Source organism: Oryctolagus cuniculus, chromosome 3 (assembly GCF_964237555.1).
Source record: "Oryctolagus cuniculus chromosome 3, mOryCun1.1, whole genome shotgun sequence".
Lineage (NCBI taxonomy): Eukaryota > Metazoa > Chordata > Mammalia > Lagomorpha > Leporidae > Oryctolagus > Oryctolagus cuniculus.
In genome coordinates, this window is record NC_091434.1 from 158,741,385 (window position 1) to 158,763,419 (window position 22,035).

The 22,035-nt window shown below is 40.5% G+C and overlaps 1 protein-coding gene across 11 annotated transcripts in view; it reads right to left on the minus strand.

The window, feature by feature from the left end:
- The window catches only part of CADPS2 (calcium dependent secretion activator 2), a 665,654-nt gene that overhangs the window by 402,785 nt on the left and 240,834 nt on the right, over positions 1-22,035 (minus strand). For all 11 annotated transcript variants that reach the window (XM_051849752.2, XM_070071264.1, XM_008258272.4 and 8 more), the window contains one exon: positions 3,389-3,469. In XM_051849752.2, coding sequence (XP_051705712.2) covers positions 3,389-3,469 — 81 coding nt within the window. The remainder of the gene's footprint in view (positions 1-3,388; positions 3,470-22,035) is intronic.

Sequence of the window (22,035 nt, forward strand, 5' to 3'; positions counted from 1 at the left end):
TGCCTATATGGGTTGAGCATCCTTAAGTTAAAATGTGAACCCAAAGTACTTCAAAACCTAAAACTTTCACATGCTGACATGCCTCCATAAATGAAAAATCCCACACCTGACCTCATGTGATAGGTCACACTCAAAAACTCTGAATAAGCCACCTATGAAACACAAATGAATTTCATGTTTTCACCTAGGTCCTATGCCCAAGATATCCCATTATGTACAGGCCAAGTATTCCAAGCCATCACCTCCCACCAAAAAATCCAAAATCAAAAGCACTTTTGATCCCAGGCATCTCACATAAGGGACAATTAACATGTTAAATGTAGGTTGTAGTCTCTGGATCAAGGCATCAAGTGAGCTGCCACTGGTTGTAAAGCTGATCTCAACCGTAGCTAAACCACTAGAGTGTTTATATGTTTTATTCCAAATTAGAGTAGATTCACATTAATTCTCATCAAACTGGCATTGAGACAAAGATTTCTGCTCTGTGATTTTATAGATATTATGTCTTGAGTTGTGAAGTGTGGAAGAAGGTGTTTCTGATGGTCAACTATAAACTACTAACAAACCACACTTCTCCATTTCTCAGACAGATAGGTAACAGGTATAAGGGTGTGAGCTCACGCTCTGGAGTTAAGGCCAGGGTTTAAGGTCTGCCTCAGCTACTTATGTGTTATGTAAGCTTGGTGTAGTCAAAATCTACCTGAAGTCTCAATTTCCTTATTTATAAAATTCACGGTCTGGCCTCATAGGTTTATAAGATGACCGTAAGGACATACAGCAACAAGGTCAGTAAATTGTAATTAGCCTTGTAGTTCTTTTATTAACATGATTTCAATTTGCTGAAATTGAAATGGAAGCAATTAAGCCTGCTCTATCTGCTGTGTCAAACTTTTCACCAAAAGGTGTCTTATTTTGGGAGGTATTTTTTCCTTACAACCCCATCAACTTCACTTCTTTAGGCACACTTTTTCTACTTTATCAGCATCTCTGAGAGAGCTTTGCAGGGGAAGGCGTCACATGTTCATTACTGATGATTTCTTCTCACTCAGCCCAGGGGTTATCGGCAAGCTTTTTCCTGCTCTGACATGACCTCAAGTACACACCCTAGGCTTTCCTTTGTGTTCTGTAACTCTGTAGAAAATCATTTAAATTTTATTGAGCATGGCATATTTATCCAGACCTTTGCAAGAGTAAGTTTAATTTATGACAACACATGCAGTCTCAGGTACCATCTATATACAAGCAGAGAAATTGAAAATATTGAGCACAGCTCAGTGCCCTGCCTCATGCTGTCTGGTGCATCTCTCTGGTTTTTCTCTTAGCTTCAGGTCCTTAAGAAAAGCCAGGTTCAATACAGGCAAAGGTTTCAGGTAAAGCATTTTCCCATCTAAAGCTTCCAATAGTTTCAAGCAGCCTGATTTCTAGTCTATGAATTCTACATTTGATTCTTTAGGATGATTCACTGCCTCTCTCTCTCTCCAGGGGACAGTAATAAGGGACGTTGTCCCTTCATTCACTGCCCTTGGGGTGACTATTACCATCCATTTCCTCATTCATAGCACCCTGTATCTTCACTCATCTGGAGATTCTTTCTCAGGTACCTCTGGAGTGACTTTCACAACCCACTGCTATCTTTATTACCCAGCTTCTCCCTACTTCCTTCTTTTTCTGTCTCCAATATCTGAACCTTTCCTGTCTCATAGATAAGTATTAGCATTCTCAAAATGTATATTCATAAAAACATACTTTCTCTTCAGAAGCACACAAACTGTTAAAATTAACCACATGGGATATATTTTCCTGAGTCTTGGAAAAGCCCACCATCCTGACTTGAGAGCTGGTTACACAGTGTATATATCTGCACTCATCAAGCTAGAAACTAAAGATCTGTGCACTTTTTTTTTTGGACAGGCAGAGTGGACAGTGAGTGAGAGAGAGAGAGAGAGAGAGAGACAAAGACAGAGACAGAGAGAAAGGTCTTCCTTTGCTTTTGGTTCACCCCGCAATGGCCGCTGCGGCCAGCACACTGCAGCTGGCGCATCACGGTGATCCGAAGCCAGGAGCCAGGTGCTTCTCCTGGTCTCCCATGCGGGTGCAGGACCCAAGCACCTGGGCCATCCTCCACTGCCCTCCCGGGCCACAGCAGAGAGCTGGCCTGGAAGAGGAGCAACCAGGACAGTGCCCTGACAGGGACTAGAACCCGGTGTGCCAGCGCCGCAGGTGGAGGATTAGCCTATTGAGCCACGGCGCTGGCTTTTTATGAGACAGAGAAAGGAAAAAAGAAAAACAGACATACACATAGACAGATAAGAGATTTATCAGAATGTATAACTATATATTATTCAATTATTCAAATATTATTTCAAATTTTTGCTCAGCAGAAGAGAAAATCTTACACTTAAAGTAATCAGCATCACTATAGCCACAATTTTATTGGAAATGACTAAAACTTTTATATAACTGAAATAAATTGATTTGGACAATTAAGTTCCATTCTATCTAAAAACCTTACACACTAACTTAAGAAACTCCTCAGGGGTTGGCATTGTGGTGTAGCAAGTTAAGCCACTGCCTGCAGTGCTGGCATCCTTAATAGGCACTGGTTTAAGTCCCTGCTGGCTGTTCCACTTCCAACCTAGCTCCCTGATAATACACCTGCAAATGCAGTAGAAGATAGCCCAGGAGCTTAGGACCCTACACCCATGTGGGAGACCTGGAAGAAGCTCCTGGCTTCAAACAGAACCAGCTCTAGCCATTGCAGTCATTTATGGAATGAATCAGTGATGGAAGACTTCTCTGTCTCTCCCTCCCTCTCTTAATTCTTCCTTTCAAATAAATAAAATGTTTAATAAATAATGTTTAATAAAAAGAAACTCCTCACAGTAACACAGTGATTGTACAAATAAAATAATTACAATATTGAAAAACCACTTTTTCTGCCAAACTCTTTCCTAGAAAGTTAAAATCACATTTTCATGGATTTAATGATTCAGTTAATAATTGGCAGCACTCTGCCAAGCACCATGGTAGGTATTTTGAAATACATTACATGATTTTGCAGATTTTTTCTGACTATACTCTGCTTGGTGCAGTATTAAAATTCTTCTAGATTTGGCTGCTAAAGAAATTCAGGCATTGCGTTAGCAAAAATATGCAAAAGTTACCATTGAACTCAAACATTCCCCATATTAAAGGTTAGGTATCTAAAATGGATAATAGGTTCCATTTTGGTAATACGCTTTCAGATATTTGAGACTAAGAGGCATACATGTAGTACACAAAAAGGTAAGTTATGCTGCCATTCTTTACTTAAATGGAACTCCTTCAGCTGTCCAAAATCTAAGTAAAGAAAGAGACGTGGTAACATCCATTACAGTCAACAGTTTACCTTTGCCATTTTCTCTGCCAACTGCAGCCGGCCATCAAGCTCCCTTCTGATCTGGGCTGCTTGTTCATCTGCATTATCCAGCTTAAAAACAAAAAAGATTACACAAATATGATCATTTAGTGACAGTGACATACAGACTAAAGCCAAGATTAAATCACGCAAAAATGTTTGATGAATTCTGTTACCTATTAAGAGAAGACTGAAGGTTATCTAATTACATCAGTATCCAATTAAATTTCTTGTGTACTTTTATATTGTGATTTTGTTCAAAGAAAAAGATAGTAAATCTCTAGAGTTCAACAGCGTATGTGTCTATCTTGCTGCCTTTGAAATAAATAAAACTATAAAAAATGCAATATTAAATGCTCAGGAGAACTTGTCAATAAACACCCAAAGTTGACTTGACCCATTGCTAAAGAACTGCAAATGGATCGTGTTACCTGTTAAAAAAAAACAGCTTCAAAAAAAGCTAGAAAGAGATGAATAGCAGCAATGCTAACAGAATGACAGTATGGGGAACTGAATGAAGAGTCAATGAAAAGGAAGATATCCCAGCCAGCACATTCCTGAGGTCGGCAGGGGAGAGGAGACAAGGAGACACACAGGATGCTTCAGGAGGGGGGAGGGGCCCTGGAGGAGCAGGACTGGAGACAGGTGGGATGCATCCTGTGCGGCAAGCTTGATCAGGGAGGACAGGGTTGGGACTTCACTGAGAGGGCTTCAGCAGTGATTAAGCCATCAGATCCCAGCACCAGAAAGAACAGTCCATAGGGACATGTGGAATCCTGTGTTTGTTTTGGAGGATTTTTTTCTCTTTTTAATAAAGTAAAAGGCCTGAAGATACATGCTTAAAGTATGTTTCTGGGGTGAACATTTGGGCCAGTGGTTAATACACCAGTTCAGCTGCCCCTGTCCCATACTGGGATACTTGAGCTCCACTCCCAGCTCTGACTCCGGACTCTTGCTTCCTGCAAGTATACACTCTAGCAGGCAGTAGGCGGAGGCTCAATAATTTAGTCCCTGCCATTCACATGTGACACTCAGGTGCAGTTATTGGCTCCTGCTTTTGTTGTATCCCAGCCTAGTTTATGGGATCTCAATACCTACCTACCTAACCCGTCCCCCCTCTCTTTCTCTCACCAGCTGATACAGAAATTAATGGAATAAACTACTATTCTGTAAGGAAATGCAGGCATCCTAAACAGAGGCTTAACCTGCTGTGCCAAAACACCTTCCCTGAAATTCATTTTGAAGCAAGACACAGTGTTTTCCTCAAGAAATAATCACTGTAAAGAGTTTCTGTGCCAGGCCAGCGCCGCGGCTCACTAGGCTAACCCTCCGCCTTGCGGCGCCGGCACACTGGGTTCTAGTCCCGGTCAGGGCGCCAGATTCTGTCCCGGTTGCCCCTCTTCCAGGCCAGCTCTCCGCTGTGGCCAGGGAGTGCAGTGGAGGATGGCCCAAGTGCTTGGGCCCTGCACCCCATGGGAGACCAGGAGAAGCACCTGGCTTCTGCCATTGGATCAGCGCGGTGCGCCGGCCGCAGCGCGCCGGCTGCGGTGGCCATTGGTGGGTGAACCAACGGCAAAGGAAGACCTTTCTCTCTCTCTCACTGTCCACTCTGCCTGTCCAAAAAAAAAAAAAAAAAAAGTTTCTGTGCCATCTCAAATATTAATATGATTTCAAATCAAACAATTTTCATTGTGTCTAAAATCAAAATGATTTAAATTAAAACTTAATGTAATTAATCAAGGAAAACGATAGTATCTGTTCCAGATAACTGAAATCTCCCATTTACAAGCTACTAAAAATGAAAACAACATATAAGAACACTGTCACTACAATAATGTCTCAAATACATTAAATGAAGAATCAACTGTCTTCTGATCTTTGGTTAAATTCTGATATTTTCTCCATAGAAAAGTAATAAAAAGGTTACCACTTGCATCTAAAGTAATTATAGGTCCCCATCTAGATCCATTAAAAAAAAATTAATATGTTAAAACAAGACAGGGGCTGGCACTGTGGTGTAGCGGGTAAAGCAACTGCCTGCAGTGCTGGCATCCCATAAAAATGTCGGTTCAAGACCTGGCTGCTCCACTTCTGATTCAGCTCTTTGCTATGGCCTGGGAAAATTTCAGAAGATGGTCCAAGTCATTAGACCCCTGCATCCATGTGGGAGACCCAGAAGAAATTCTTGGCTCCTGGCTTCAGATTGGTGCAGCTCCATCTGTCGCAGCCATCTAGGGAATAAACCAGAGGATGGAAGACTGACCTCTTTTTCTCTCTCTGCCGCTGCCTCTCTGTAACTGTGCCTTTCAAATGAATAAATAAATCTAAAAAAAAATCAGATCTTCAGACTTCACCAAAAAACATTATTTATCATTTTAAATATTTTCAGATGAACAGCTCCTACTTAATTTTCAGCAGAATTGTTTGAGTCATTTATGGGTTTTGCTAATGTTTTCTTTGTAAGAGACTTTTTCCATTGCTTTTAAAAATATTAATGCTTTTGCTGAATTTGCCTGAAAAAAATGTAGGCAAGAAAGATGCAGAACATTGCTAAGCAAACCATCTTCTATTAATAAAGGTAAATTTTCAGAGAACAAAAGGGCACTAACTTTGGTGATCATTGGTGCCATTTTGTGTAATTAGAAGAGCACACATGGCCGGTGCCGCGGCTCACTAGGCTAATCCTCCGCCTAGCGGCACCAGCACACCGGGTTCTAGTCCCGGTCGGGGCGCCGGATTCTTTCACGGTTGCCCCTCTTCCCCTCTTCCAGGCCAGCCCTCTGCTGTGGCCAGGGAGTGCAGTGGAGGATGGCCCAGGTGCTTGGGCCCTGCACCCCATGGGAGACCAGGAAAAGCACCTGGCTCCTGGCTCCTGCCATCGGATCAGCGCGGTGCGCCGGCCGCAGCGCGCCGGCCGCGGCGGCCATTGGAGGGTGAACCAACGGCAAAGGAAGACCTTTCTCTCTGTCTCTCTCTCTCACTGTCCACTCTGCCTGTCCAAAAAAAATAAAAAAAAAAAAATAAAATAAATAAATAGAAGAGCACACTTGCAGACATGTTTGTTTAAAAAAAAAAAGGGAAAGCTAATATAACAAAGTCAGTGAGGAGAATTCTAACTTATCAAGTAAATTGTTCAACTTTTCTTTATTGTAGAAGTCTTGGTTTAATTTCCTATGTTTGTTTGTTTGTTTGTTTGTTTTTTTGACAGGCAGAGTGGACAGTGAGAGAGAGAGAGACAGAGAGAAAATTCTTCCTTTTGCCATTGGTTCACGGCTGGTGCGCTGTGGCCGGCACACCACGCTGATCCGAAGGCAGGAGCCAGGTGCTTCTCCTGGTCTCCCTGTTTTGCTTTCTTAGGCATGTTGAGGATTACCTTCACTTTTAACATAACATTTGATTGGAAATTATATAATTTAATCTTAAAAAATGTTTTCTTAATAGTAGACATTTTCAAATTGAGATAATTGTAGGTTCTCACACAGTAGGAAGAATAGAGAACTATCTAGTGCATACTCTTTCCAGTTTCCCCTCATGGAAACATCATACAAAGCCAGAGTGGATGAATACATAGTGCATCCAGGATACGACTGCGATACAATCACCTGTCTTATACTGATTTCCTTGGCATCAAGTTCTATACAACTAATCACCTTCACAGGTTTTCGCATGCACTGACAAGACAGTATGTAACACTGTGATGACCCCTCATTACATCCTTTTTTTTTAAGATTTATTTATTTTATTTGAGAGGCAGAAAGAGAGAGAGAGAGAGAAAGCCTGGCATCCTCTGGTTCACTCCCCAGATGGCTGCAACAGGAGGAGCTAAGCTGACAGGAATCCAGGAGCTTCCTCTGGGTCTCCTACACAGATGCAGGGACCCGAGGTCTTGGGCCACCTTGCTCTGCTTCCCCAGGCCACAACATAGAGTTGGATCGGAAGTGGAGCAGCCAGGACTCGAACCAGTGCCCATATGGGATGTCAGCACTGCAAGGTATCTGCTTTACCCACTACACCACATACCACTCCTACCCTTTTCTATCCAATTTGTGCCTGGTTTTAGTAATAATGTGGCTCATTTTACACAATGTTTACAAGTAAATTCTATTAAAGAAAACAGGATTTTCTTTTAATTTCCATTACACAACTAGTGATGTGTTCTCAGATATTAAGATTTGTAATCAGAGAAGACCTTCCTGTCTGGGGTCTTTAATCTCTTTGCAATCAGAGTACTCATTGCCTGTTGACACTCTTCTATGATAGTGCCTTCCAAGGTACTTACTGATGGAGAGGTATAGCTCCAACCACGTTCAGGAGTCCTAGACTTACATTTCCAAATATCTACTTACCACTGTAACTTGCACAAACAAAAGACAGATTGAATTTAAGAAGTCCAGAACAAAATCTAGATTTTTCTGACCCCCTACCTTAGAATCATTCATGAGAAATGTCATGTCTTAAATGGCACTGCTATCTACCCAGTTCTCAAGCAAGCCATAAACCTAAGTGTCATCGTTAATCTCTCTCACTCTTTCAAAGGCCACATCCAATCCAGTGAGAGTCAGGTATGAAATAAGGCCTATAACCACGTAGTTGAGGCCTAAAAGACCAGAATTCAGGTTCTGTGACTCCTTAGCCACATTTCTCTCCACATGTGTGTGTGTATCTGTGTGTGTGTATCTGTGTGTGTGTGTGCATATCTGTGTGGCAAAATGTCTCTCTAGCCATTTTAAGTACATCTCATTTTCCCAGTGCAGCTGCAAACAGTATAATGGTTAAAATGACCCTCTTCCTTTTCTATAACCTTCAAAGAATTTAAACAAGTGGCTATTCTTATAAGAAAAAAAATGGAGGAATGGAGCATTAGAATACAAAATCTTGTTGACAGTAGGCCTTAGTGCTGGACTTGGACTATGGACTATGAGACAAACCAGATAGGGATCTGTGGTTCCGGGGTTTGTGGCAGGGGTCAGAGGCAAGTCCTTGCTCTGCCAGGAAAACCTCATGTTGTAATGTCATTTTCTTTCAATTCTTGATTTCAGCATTTTATGGGACAGAGATTACTTAGCTCACAGATGTCCTATATGGTACATACTATTTTACGCATCTTTTAAAGAGGGCCATTCAACCCTGACAATACCAGATGACCAAATGCAACCTTGTTCTCAGTAAGGCCCCTAACTAGTTCCTATAACACAGAATATTGTACCACTTTAATTATCAAAATATTTTGCTGGATTAACAAGTATTTAGTACAGAAAATGCACTTGTACTTTCCTCTTGTCCATTGCTCACAGATTGCTGCTTGTACATTCAGAATTCTCTAAACCAGGGAATTTCTAATTTTGACCTTTAGGACTCTGAATCTGTTCAAGCTGTGAACAAGATTTTATAGAGATATGGTTTCTTTTCCCTTGGAGAACTGTTTGAATTTCATTGCCTACTCAAGATTCTCAATTAGATGTTCACTCAAAAGAGGTAAAGAACCATAACTGTGGGAGAACCTTCTGTATGGAAGCCTTTATGCCTCTGTCTGTGAGAGGCTTTGTGGCTCTTGGAACATAAGCAAAACAACACCCAGCCTCCTCAGTCCCACAGGTCATCAGCTTTCTGCTCACAGAAACATGCCAATTTTTTCACAGAGGAATACCAAGATACACACTCTCAATGTTTACCCGAATGGTCCATCACCACTTTATTAACTCTGTTTACATTTATCTTATACCTATTGCAAAGCAAGCTTTGTTGCAGGCTCCTCAGTAGCTACACGAGCTGCGGTCCTCCAGGAGTTCATACTCCAGATTAAAAATCATATGTAAAACAGAATACAAGAAAACTTCCCTGGGAACTCATCAATGAAAAAGATAGTTTTCTGGGTTGGCAGTGTAGGGCTGAATCTGCAAATATGGAAATATTAAGAATACTGTGGTCTTGACTCAAATCTCAAACCCTAGGCTCTCCTTGCCCAGTTCTTCTTGTGCCCCATGCAAGCAGCTCTGGACAAAGGGAAGCCCTCGGATATCAGCAAATTCCCATCTGAAGAAGTTCTAAAAATGGAGTTTTTTAAAAATGCTTTTCATGGCATAACAACATTGCCATCTCTGAAGAATCCGTTTTCTGGAATTGGGATGGCTGTCTTTACATTAATTTTGTTGATCACAGAATGGGGAAATCAGTAATTGTGTTTTTCCATAATGATGTCTTTGTGGAGTATGACCCTTGAGTGATTTTTTTTTCTTACCACTAGAAGAAAAACCCAGTTATTCTGGAGCATCTGGAGAGTTGAACATAGGAGGCTTTGCAGGGTCCTGTATTCAAAGAAGGCATGGAGGCCCCATGCTCCTTCCATCATATCTTGCCCTATCTATCTCTTCATCCGTATCTTTTGTAACATCCTGTGGAACAAACTAGCAAACATTAAAAAAGGAATTAGCCTTTTTCTCTGAGTCTCCACTCCAGTTACCTCATATTCTCTTTGAATGAATTATATTGCTATATTCTTACAACACTTCTTATCCTTATGCATGAGCAATACAAGTATACTAAGGTTTACAATGTTATATACATTTAGTGTTTTCACTGAGATTAATGCATAACTCGCTTTATTTCTATGGTCTATAAATTGTGTGATTTACAGATTGTATATCATGAAAAATAATTTGTACAAACCTAATGCTAATTAAAAAAAAAAAAACATTGCTCAACACTACTGCTTATCCTACAGTCTTCTAAGAGCCCGCTGTTCCATATATTCGTCAATGCCAAATGTGGGTGACTTTTGCAACATGGTCTCAAAACACCGACACAAGCTTTAAAAAGTATTAACAAATTAGTTTACTGCGTCACCATACCTGGAAATTCTCCACCAATACTCGAATCACCAATTATTTATCATACAAATAGAGTACAACTGTGTCTCCTGTGTTCTTTACTGGCCCCTGCAGTCTTTCAACCCATAAAACTACATGTGTGGTCCTGGGCTGCTCTAGACTTCTGTGTGTCCACAGTCTTTGCTCCATGCAAGGGCACAAGTTAGCACACATCACTGGTTTCTCACCTCAGCTCTCATTCTGTATGGTCAATGCCTTTCAGACATCTCACAGTGACACCAAACTGAATCTGAACCTCAACATGGTTTCCCTATTTCAATATGGGATTCCCATTATCCTTGACAAGGCTAAATCTCAGAGGAGGAAAAAATGAGTGGTAAGAACAAGGGAGAAGGTAAGAGGAAGAAAGAGAAGGAAGAAAAAAGTGAGAGACAGAGTAAATGAATGAGAAAATAGAATCCAAACAGCTTAGGCCCTCCCATATTTTGTAACTAAACTCTTAGATAATTTTGTTATTTATAAAAACTAGTTTATTCATTGTTTACCAAGCATGATACATTTCCAAGTCATGTATTTGGCTTGTGTTTCTCCTGCCTGGGATACTCTCAGCTACCTTCAATCTCCAGATCACTTTGCCAATCTAAGAAAACTATCTAAAGTAGTTTAGCAACAGGGCAGTTACTGTCTGTGTCAGGCCTTTAATAGCTGTCTTACTGTTCAGGTTTCTTAGGTATTTAGGACCCCTACTACAAATTGCTATATATGCTCCTTTTGATTTCAATTTACCCTGACAATAGGAATCAAATACATACCCAGTGTTGGGATTCAAACAACTCATCTCAATTTTACTGCAAATAAGAAGTATTGCACCTGTATGTGAAAGGTTTTGGACCCTAACACCCCCTCTATGTTGACCCATTTTCCATGAGGCAACTCCTGTCAAAAACAAAACCAACAGCCACATCTCCATTTTCTTTGCTCAACAAGAATTAGCTAACTAGAGCAGATAAATAATGTTCCTTCTGTAATTTCATACGATAAAAATAATATGAGGAAATGAAGTTGCCCTTAAACTCTCAAGAGCAACACATTCCCTGTATGATGTTACATATGAAATAATCAGGTAGCTTTCTGCCTACAAGATGCAAAGCTTTTAAATAGTACCCTTATATCTATCCTATAAATTATGCATAAAAATCTGACTCACAAATAGCAGTTCTTCCATGTATTCTTGTAGAACAGCTCTTACAGCCTTAAATATTCATTTCCCAAACCACACTTTCCTTTGAATACTTAAAACAGGGAAAAGATGAATGAGTTAATTAGATATAAAATTACCCTATGTGAATTGAACTAAACTATATTAATAATGGATCAAAATGTTCAAAGGCAAGAGTATAAGAAGTTTAACCTCAAACAGAAAAACCATAGGCCTTCTATAGCCTAGTGAATGTACATATGTATTCTCTAGGTATATATGCCTATATGTGTGTGTGTATATCTAAAATGACAGCTATAATTTGGAAAATTTTTGTACATCAAGAAATTTTCTTTCATATTTAACCTGGTATTATCATTTCATTTTCTGGACAAAATCAATATTTCAAGCAATTATTTACTAACTATGCTTACTTGAATAAGACAGCTGAATCCGTGTTGACATTAATAATGAAATAATGCCAGGGATGAGAGCTTACCACTAAACAAAATACCACAGACACTATCAAGTTGCCAAGGCAGATTAGAATTCTACCTTCACTCAGACTAATAAGAAGTAACTTAATTCATAACTTGGTACATATCATGAGCTGTTCTAAGCTGTTATAATCATTATCTCACTTACAGCTCTGGAATAGGTCTTATCACTGTCCTACATTAGCGGTGAAAAATCTGAGGCACAGGCTGGCTTACACAATTCTCCCACAGCTAAAAGTTGGTAAGGAGTACAACCAACTTTAGAATCCTGCAATTTGATGCCAGAGTTCAAATTAACTGCCCCACACTCTTTTCATTCTTCCAGCCATTTACTATACATGAGTGCTCACCACAGGAAACCCATTAAATAGACCTGTACAATAAGTACAAAGATGTATCACATACTCATTCTATGCTGAAACTGCTACATGCAGTTAAAGAGGCATAAGAAATGACTTATAATGCACAGAAGATGATAGGCTTTGGGGTTAGGATGGGGAACTTTAAATTCTTCATGGATTTTTTTTTCTCCTCAAAAGTTAAAAACAGAAAGTTGGGGCCAGCACTGTGGTGGAGCAGTAAAGCTGCCTCCTGCAGTGCCAGCATCCCTTATGGGCGCTGGTTCAAGTCCCGGCTGCCCCACTTCTGATCCATCTCTGTGCTGTGGCCTGGGAAAGCAGTAGAAGATGGACCAAGTCCTTGGTCCCCTGCACCCGCATGGGAGACCTGGAAGAAGCTCCTGGCTTCGGATTGGTGCAGCTCCGGCCATTGCAGGCAACTGGAGAGTGAACCAGCAGATGGAAGACCTCTCTCTCATTCTCTCTCTCTCTCTCTGCCTCTCCTTCTCTCTGTGTAACACTGACTTTCAAATAAATAAATATTTTTAAAAAATGAGTGAAGGCAGAGGTAGGAAAGGCTTCATGGAGGTAGTGGAATTTCTCTTCGGTCTTGAAAAATGGAGAAGTGGAAACTTCGAGAGAAGAGAATACTACGAGGTAAAATTAAATCCAAGAAAACACAGGGTATGCAAGATGAAAAGGTAGTGACTCAATTTACCCGGAACACAGGCCACATAAAGCATTATTACACGGAAAGGCCCAACAGGATAGCAGGTGCAGTACAGACTGTATGCAATAGTTGTTGAACACTCGGCTGAGGAGCCTGAACTTCACTGTGCTGACAAAGAGGAGTCGTTTCTCTCCCTCCATTCAAAGTAGGGTCATGAAGAGCGAGGGAGAGCTTCAATAACAGTAGTCTGGCAGCAAGTACATGAAGGACTGAAAGCAGAAAGCAGGCTGGCAGTCACTGCCACGTTCCATGTGTGAAGTGGGGAAGTCTCTGGCGATGGCAGTGACCATGGCAATAATACAGGAGGAGCAGATAGCACATTATTTGGGAGGATGCAGGGTATGGCAACTGGGTTGGGAAGGAAATTTAAAAGTGAAGGTTCATGATCATGATGACTCAGGAGGATACAATGACATTAATGGGAAGAATCAGGATTTGGATGAGGTTAAATGACATTCTGAGTATCTACTGCTGGAGAAATTTCAGATTCAGTCACTTAAGTGACAACAGTGGAAGCAGGAGCTGATGTACTGAAAAGGGAAGTGGAGGCAGTGGTTCTCCAAATAAGCATAATTAATTTGCTTTTCATGACTGTAATATTTTAAACACAGTGCAGCAACACTTAACAGCATCTAATTTCTCAAATAGAGTATAAACCCATAGATGCATTCACATCCTTAGAAACAGATCATGTATATAGTATGAACTCTATACCTACATAAAAGTTTCTGCAATCATTCATTCAACCAATGGCAAATAAAAACAAAACTATCTTACTGAGAATGTATATATAATACTTTTTTCCTTGTCATTAACTCCTAAACAATACAGCATAACAACTATGTACATAGGGCTATTTTAGTATTAGGGATTATAAGCAGAGATGACTTACAGTACATGGGAGAGTACACAAAGGTTATATGCATATACTATGCAACTTTATAAGGGATTTCAGCATCCACAGAAAGTCCTGGAACCCATCAATCTCACACGGAGTTCACAAACTCCTGAGGGTGATGCAGAGACCTAGATAAAGATATGGTTGCTCAACTGAATGTCTTCATATTAGAATCATGAAAACACTTTTCCAAAAGGAAATGGCATATTATTAAACATTTAATAATAGAAGCCTTTCCACCGGTTTCCAACAAATAGGTAGAATTAATCACTGCCACCAATTATATAAGTAAGCTCTTACTAAGACAACGATCAGCTAGCTAGCCCTGTTCTAGCTAAGGTGGTTAGGGCAAATGGAAGCAATTTAATTTTCTTTTGATTGTTAAAAGCAAAGAAGAGGGGCCAGCACTGTGGCGCAGCAGGTTAATGCCCTGGCCTGCAGTGCCAGCATCCCATATTGGCACCGGTTTGAGACCCAGCCACTCAATTTCCAATACAGCTCTCTGCCTTGGCCTGGGTAAGCAGTGGAAGATGGCCCAAATCCTTGGGCCCCTGCACCCACCTTGGAGACCCAGAAGAGGCTCCTGGCTCTTGGCTTCAGATTGGCACAGCTCCAGCCATTGCAGCCATCTAGGGAGTGAACAAGCGGATGGAGGACCTCTCTCTCTCTCTGCTTCTGCCTCTCTCTGTGTAACTCTGACTTTCAAATAAATAAATAAATCTTTTAAAAAAAAGGCAAAGAAGATTTAAGATGTGGCTTAAAATACTGCTATTTGGATGATTCTCAAATCTCTAATCTTTACATCTCATTAAATTTCCAGAGTTGTATACCCAAGTCACCTCCTGCTTTAACACAGGCAACTCATATTTCGATTCTAGCATGCACAAAATAAGACTCTTGATCCTTCCTCACAACTAAAAAATCTATGCTTCCTGAAAAGAGAGACCACTATAAACCAAGAGCCTGAAGGGGCCGGCACTGTGGTGCAGTGGGTTAAAGCCCCAGCCTGCAGGATCGGCATCCCATATGGCACTGGTTCAAGTCCCAGCTGCTCCTCTTCCTATCCAATGCTTTGCTATAGCCTGGGAAAGCAGTAGAAGATGGCCCAAGTCCTTGGGCCCCTGTACCCACATGGGAGACCTGGAGGAGGCTCCTGGCTCCTGGCTTTGGATCAGCTCAGCTCTGGCCATTTCAGTCATGTGGTTGGGGAGTAAACCAGCAGAATGGAAGACCTCTCTCTCTGGCTGTACCTAACTCTGTCTTTCAAATAAATAAAATAATTCTTAAAACAAGCAAACAAACAAAACAACAACAAAAAACCAAGAGCATGGAATAGTGTTTAACCAGAGTTGAGACTGTGTTAAGAGAACACCCTAACAGCAGATGTCCCATTTATATCAAAATTAATATAAACACTGCATCGGAGAAACACTGATGACCACCAGATTCTCCTAGCATCTCTTGATTTCATCTGATTCCTTCCCAAGAAAGCAGGTGGTCCAGCATTTTGTAAACTGAAATTCAGAGTGGAATGTGAAGCATAGTACAGGGCATGGAATCAAGAAGATGTAAAATAAGAATCTCAGGTGAAGTCTAGCAACGTAGCAACTCTACAGGAAACAGAGAGGCAACAACATGCCCGTAAAAGACCTACAGCAAGGCAATGGCAGAACCTTGAAGGATTAATGTGTAGTTCTTGGTCCATTTTTTCTTAAGACAACACTGGCCCATGCCCATAGGTGGGATAAAGCAGGGCATGACCATCTGCAACCCAATCCTTGGACCACAGTGAATTTGTTCTGTCACTCCTTTGTTTCATCTTCAATAGGGCACACTATCAAGAGATAAATTCCAAGCTATTTCATCCAGCAAATTATAGGGCAGTGTTGATACTTAAGTTTTTTCCAAATCATTAACCTCATCTCCTGCTACTCCAGCAACATGGCCAACATAAATTCCTAAGTTCCAAGCCATTTCACTCTTCTAGTGTCTGCAATAGTATTTTCTCCATAAGGTAAATTTCAGCCCATCTTTTAAAATTTGGAAATTATAACCTTCTTAAAACCTTCATTAAACTGTTTAAAACTCCAAAAGAGAAGTATGTTTTTCATACTGCCAAATCTTCTCTCGTCCATGGGTACACAGCTGGGTTGTCCTCAGCTCACTTTCCAACTAGATGTGGCAGTTGTATAAAGGTATCAGATGGAACACCAGGCCAGCAACCCTCAACCCTCACTGCTTCAGCATCAGCAGCATTTAGGAAGATTTTTAGACACTGGACTTCCTCTGCATGGACTGCTGTATTCAGGCTGAGGTAGGGCCCAGGAATCTAGTGGTTTTTAAAGCTAATCATTTTTAATTTTTTTTAAATCCTCATATTTTAATTGTTTTTCATGATTAATGAAAATATTTTAAGATTTAAACACAGAAGTATAATTTTTAGAAAGGAAATGCATTCAATATTTTTAACCAAGGAATCAAATTAATTTAACTAAAATGAAATCCATACAGTTTACATCATGGCATATTTATTTATAAAACCTAAACTTATTTTATCTATTCTATCCATTCCATTTTTCAATTTCAGAATTTGAAGAAGACATAAAACTGAATCATTCTTGTAAGTACCACATGCCAACTGTGCCACCAGAGCACCCTAAAATTTAACCATTCTTAAGGTCTGAAGTTTCTCCCTTGTTATATGCCAAAACATAAAAATTGCCACTGCACAAAAGATCCAAAACCAATCCCTGGAGTAAAGACAGTCTATTCAATAAATGGTGCTGGGAAAACTGGATTTCCACGTGCAGAAGCATGAAGCAAGACCCCTACCTTTCACCTTACACAAAAATCCACTCAACATGGAATAAAGATTTAAATCTACGACCTGACACCATCAAATTATTAGAGAGCATTGGAAAAACCCTGCAAGATATAGGTACTGGCAAAGACTTCTTGGAAAAGACCCCAGAAGCACAGGCAGTCAAAGCCAAAATTAACATTTGGGATTGCATCAAATTGAGAAGTTTCTGTACTTCAAAAGATACAGTCAGGAAAGTGAAGAGGCAACCAACAGAATGGGAAAATATATTTGCAAACTATGCAACAGATAAAGGGTTGATAACCAGAATCTACAAAGAAATCAAGAAACTCCACAACATCAAAACAAACAACCCACTTAAGAGATGGGCCAAGGACCTCAATAGACATTTTTCAAAAGAGGAAAACCAAAGGGCCAACAGACACATGAAAAAATGTTCAAGATCACTAGCAATCAGGGAAATGCAAATCAAAACCACAATGAGGTTTCACCTCACCCCGGTTAGAATGGCTCACATTCAGAAATCTACCAACAATAGATGCTGGAAAGGATGTGGGGGAAAAGGGACACTAACCCACTGTTGGTGGGAATGCAAACTGGTTAAGCCACTATGGAAGTCAGTCTGGAGATTCCTCAGAAACCCGAATATAACCCTACCATACAACCCAGACATCCCACTCCTTGGAATTTACCCAAAGGAAATTAAATTGGCAAACAAAAAAAGCTGTCTGCACATTAATGTTTATTGCAGCTCAATTCACAATAGCTAAGACCTGGAACCAACCCAAATGCCCATCAACAGTAGACTGGATAAAGAAATTATGGGACATGTACTCTATAGAATACTATACAGCAGTCAAAAACAATGAAACCCAGTCATTTGCAACAAGATGGAGGAATCTGGAAAACATCATGCTGAGTGAATTAAGCCAGTCCCAAAGGGACAAATATCATATGTTCTCCCTGATCGGTGACAACTAACTGAGCACCAAAGGGGAAACCTGTTGAAGTGAAATGGACACTATGAGAAACAGTGACTTGATCAGCCCTTGTCCTGACTGTTGATGTACAATGTAATACTTTATCCCTTTTAGTATTTTTTTTTTGTTCTAGTACTATTGGTTGAACTCTGTAATTAACACACAATTATGCTTAGGTGCTTAAATTTTAACTGAAAAGTGATCCCTGTTAAATATAAGAGTGGGAATAAGAGAGGGAGGAGATGTACAATTTGGGACATGCTCAATCGGACTTGCCCCAAATGGTGGAGTTAGAAACGTGCCAGGGGATTCCAATACAATCGCATCAAGGTGGCATGTACCAATGCCATCTCACTAGTCCCAGTGATCAATTTCTGTTCACAATTGATCATACTGATAGGTCTAAGAGTCAAAGGGATCACACAAACAAGACTAGTGTCTGCTAATACTAACTGACAGAATTAAAAAGGGAGAGAACAATCCAACATGGGAAGCGGGATACACAGCAGACTCATAGAATGGCAGATGTTCTAAATAGCACTCTGGCCTCAGAATCAGCCCTTAAGGCATTCGGATATGGCTGAAGAGCCCATGAGAGTATTTTAGGCATGGAAACCCAAGACACTCTGGCAAAAAAAAAAATAAAAATAAAAATAAAAATAAACCTAAATGAAAGATCTCTGTGAGTGAGATTCCAGTGGAAAGAACAGGGTCATCAAAGAAGGAGGTACCTTTCTCTGAAGGGAGGAGAGAACTTCCACTTTGACTATGACCTTATCAGGGTAAGATCGAAGTCGACGAACTCAAAAGGCTTCCATAGCCTTGGCAACTCATGACTAGAGCCTAGGGAGATTACTCACACCATAAACAAGAGTGTCAAATTGTTAAGTCAACAACAGGAGTCACTGTGTACTTACTTCTCATGTGGGATCTGTCCTTAATGTGCTGTTCAATGTGAAGTAATGTTATAACTAGTACTGAAACAGTATTTTACACTTTGTGTTTCTGTGTGGGTGCAAACTGATGAAATCTTTACTTAATACTAAATCAATCTTCTGTATATAAAGAGAATTGAAAATGAATCTTGATGTGAATGGAATGGGAGAGAGAGTGAGAGATGGGAGGGGTGCGAGTGGGAGGGAAATTATTGGGGGGGGGGAGCCATTGTAATCCATAAACTGTACTTTGGAAATTTATATTCACTAAATAAAAAAAGAAAAAAAAATAAAATTGCCATTGAATAACATAACATCACTAGAAATTTTTAAGCATTCTGAAATTTTACATACATGGTATATAAAAAATATATCCCTGTTGAACTGTCATTTATACATTTTTCTATTTTGAAAGTTATCATATGCTTTTATTTCAGAAGTATACATTAATTTTTTATCAGTCACATGCTACTAGTTGGTGGAATAAGGACATTTTCTTTTTATAATCCTTAAATATGAGGTGCTTAGAACAGTGAATGCGTTGTGATTCTCTGGCTTCCATGTGAAAGAATTCCCCAGGAAGAGGGACAAGAAACACAACAATTGTCTTCTTACTGTTTTTTTTTTTTGAATTAGTTAATTTATTTATTTGAAAGGCAGAGTTACAATGAGGCCAGGGCTGGGGGAGGGGTTCTTCCTTTTGCTGGTTCATTCCCCAGATGGCTGCAATGGTAGGAGCAGCACCTATCTGAAGCCAGGAGCTGGGAGCTTCTTCCCAGTCTCCCACATGGGCACAGGGGCTCAAGGACTTAAGACCATCTTCTAATGCTTTCCCAGGCCATAGCAGAGAGCTGGATCAGAGATGGAACAGCAGGGACTCAAACTGGTGCCCACATGGGAATACGAACACTGTAGGAGGCAGCTTTACCTGCTATCTCACAGCACCAGCTCCCATTGGTTCTTTAAATCCCTAGAACCAAAATGCTCAATCTCCAAAGTTATGACATCAAGTAATGTAACCGACGCTGTGGTACAGCGGGTTAAAGCCTTGGCCTGCAGAGCTGGCATCCCATATGGCTGCTGGTTCGAGTACTAATGTTCCATTTGCAATCCAGCTCCCTGTTAACATTAACAATGTTAATGTTAACATTAACAGTGCCTGGGAAAGCAGTGGAGGGTGGCCCAAATGAATGGGCCCTTGTATCCACGTGGGAGACTCGGAGGAAGTTCCTGGCTTCGAATTGGCCCAGCTCCGGCCTTTGTGGCCATTTAGGGAGTGAACCAGTGGATGGAAGTCCTCTTTCTCTCCCTGTCTGTACCTATCTCTGTAACTCTTTCAAATGAAAAAAATAAATAAATAAATCTTTTTAAAGAAGTAACATTTTCATTAAAATATATCAAACTATTCTTATTTTTTAACATAAGACTACAAAATATGAGGGACCCTCACAAAGTTCATAGGAAGACAGAATTATAAGATATTTATTTTGGTGCAAAAGATTTCTTGAAATCCATGCATACTTTTTTTTTGTAATATGCATTCTCCAGGAACTTGCTGAAGACCCCTCAAACACTGCTTTAACAACTTCTAGCAGTGCTCTTCTAAAATAACATTTACTGGAAATTCACTGATTTTTCCTTTAAATATGCTGAAATTAAACTTTGCACTGACAGATTCTTCTTCCTTCCTGTTTCTTTACTCATCTTGTAATACTCTTATTCAACTACAGCAGATATGATAATTTCAGATTATATTGTTATGCTGACTTTAGGTTGTGCACTTTGTGCTTTTTTCTATGAATGTGTACCACTGAGACACATTCTTCTCAAATCAAAAACTCCAAAGTATGGCAGCTAGTGTTAACAGCACAACAGCTAATCTATGACATACTTTTGTTTTTGTTTTTGTTTTTGTTTTTTAACTTTTTAACCCTTCAATGATTATAGGTAAACACCACATTTTCTCTCAATTCTCTCTGATTTCCTATCTCAACTGTCATATGTGCTATCTCCTAATTTAGCATTTCAGTACTTTACTTTTGACTGTTTAATTTTGATAACAAATAAGTTAAGGGCTTTCACCAGAAGTAATGTAAACACCAGTGTTTTACCAGAAGAGAGTGTCCTGCTTTCCCTTTCCAGATGCTAATCCTGCAGCTCTGGGACAAGTGGCAGGACCAGAAGATGCTCCTCAGGGCATCATGTGGCAGGCTTGGCTCCACTCCCTTCTCATTCATGCCTTTCCTTCTCAAAGCGCCAGGGACTACCCAGCTGTCGCCATCCTGCTCATCTTACCAGAACAGCTCTGGAGACTGAGCTTCTGACCCTGAAGCAAGCGACAAACCTTGAAGATGTTTCCAGGGAATGACTGCTGGCAAAAACAAGGGGCTGATGAGGAAGAACACGCAAGGCAGGCAGGAGTCTCAAAGTCTTTTCTGACTCACAGGGCATGTAGCTGGGGTCAGATCCCAGTGGCTCAGCAAGTTTGAAAGCCTCTGTCCAAACCCCCAAGCCCTGTTCTGCCACTGCTCTTCCAAGGCTATTCTATTCCTACAAAGGGCAGGCTATTTTCTATGATTTCTATTACATTTCTCTGCTTTGCTTTTTTAACTTCTGTAGGAAGAAAACAAAATTAGATAGAGATGCCATTCAGGAAAAGGAGAAGAATTTCAGCTATTAACTACTTTCATAATTTCTGTGGAGTATTGCAATTCCAAAGAGAATATCTCCCTTTATGGACCTTTTGTTATTTCTTTTTTATTCTTAAATGAATCCAAATTGTTATCCGTAAACTCTTCTTTGAAATCTCAGCATTGGAAGAAATTCCAGTTCAGATGTGTAAAAGTCTTGGGATTCATCACTCTCATCCTTATGATAACAGACAGACAAACTGAGTATCAATGAATTTTTGTATCAGAGAACTGATGATTCAGCCCAATCACTAACCCAAAATCTAGCAAGACAGGTAAATCCAGAAAGATACAGACAGCACTTAGAGCAGACGTTGCTGGACGTTGTAAATGGGAGGAACACTCACTGACAGGTAACTCACTAGGAGCTGAGTACAGACAGCGAGAAATTCTTGGGGCTCCAATCATACGGGGGCCCTCATCTGGGCTTTTCTACCAAGTTCTGAAGGCGAGGATCCAAGAACAATCAACAACAGGCATGGCAGGAAGAAGGGAAGAGGAGCCCCTGTTCCATCTGTCAGATCCTTCTCCCTAACAAAGCCAGAGGGAAACACTGAAAACTCCCCCCAGCTGCAGGAAGAGAGTATCACTCACTTCACCCTTTTGGCCTCATCTACTTAAAAAAGACAGGAAAGAGGAAGAGGAAGAGGGGGAAGAAAGAGGGAGAGGGAGGGGAAAAGAGGAAGGGAGAGGGGAAGACAGAGATGTGGGGGGGGAGGAAGGG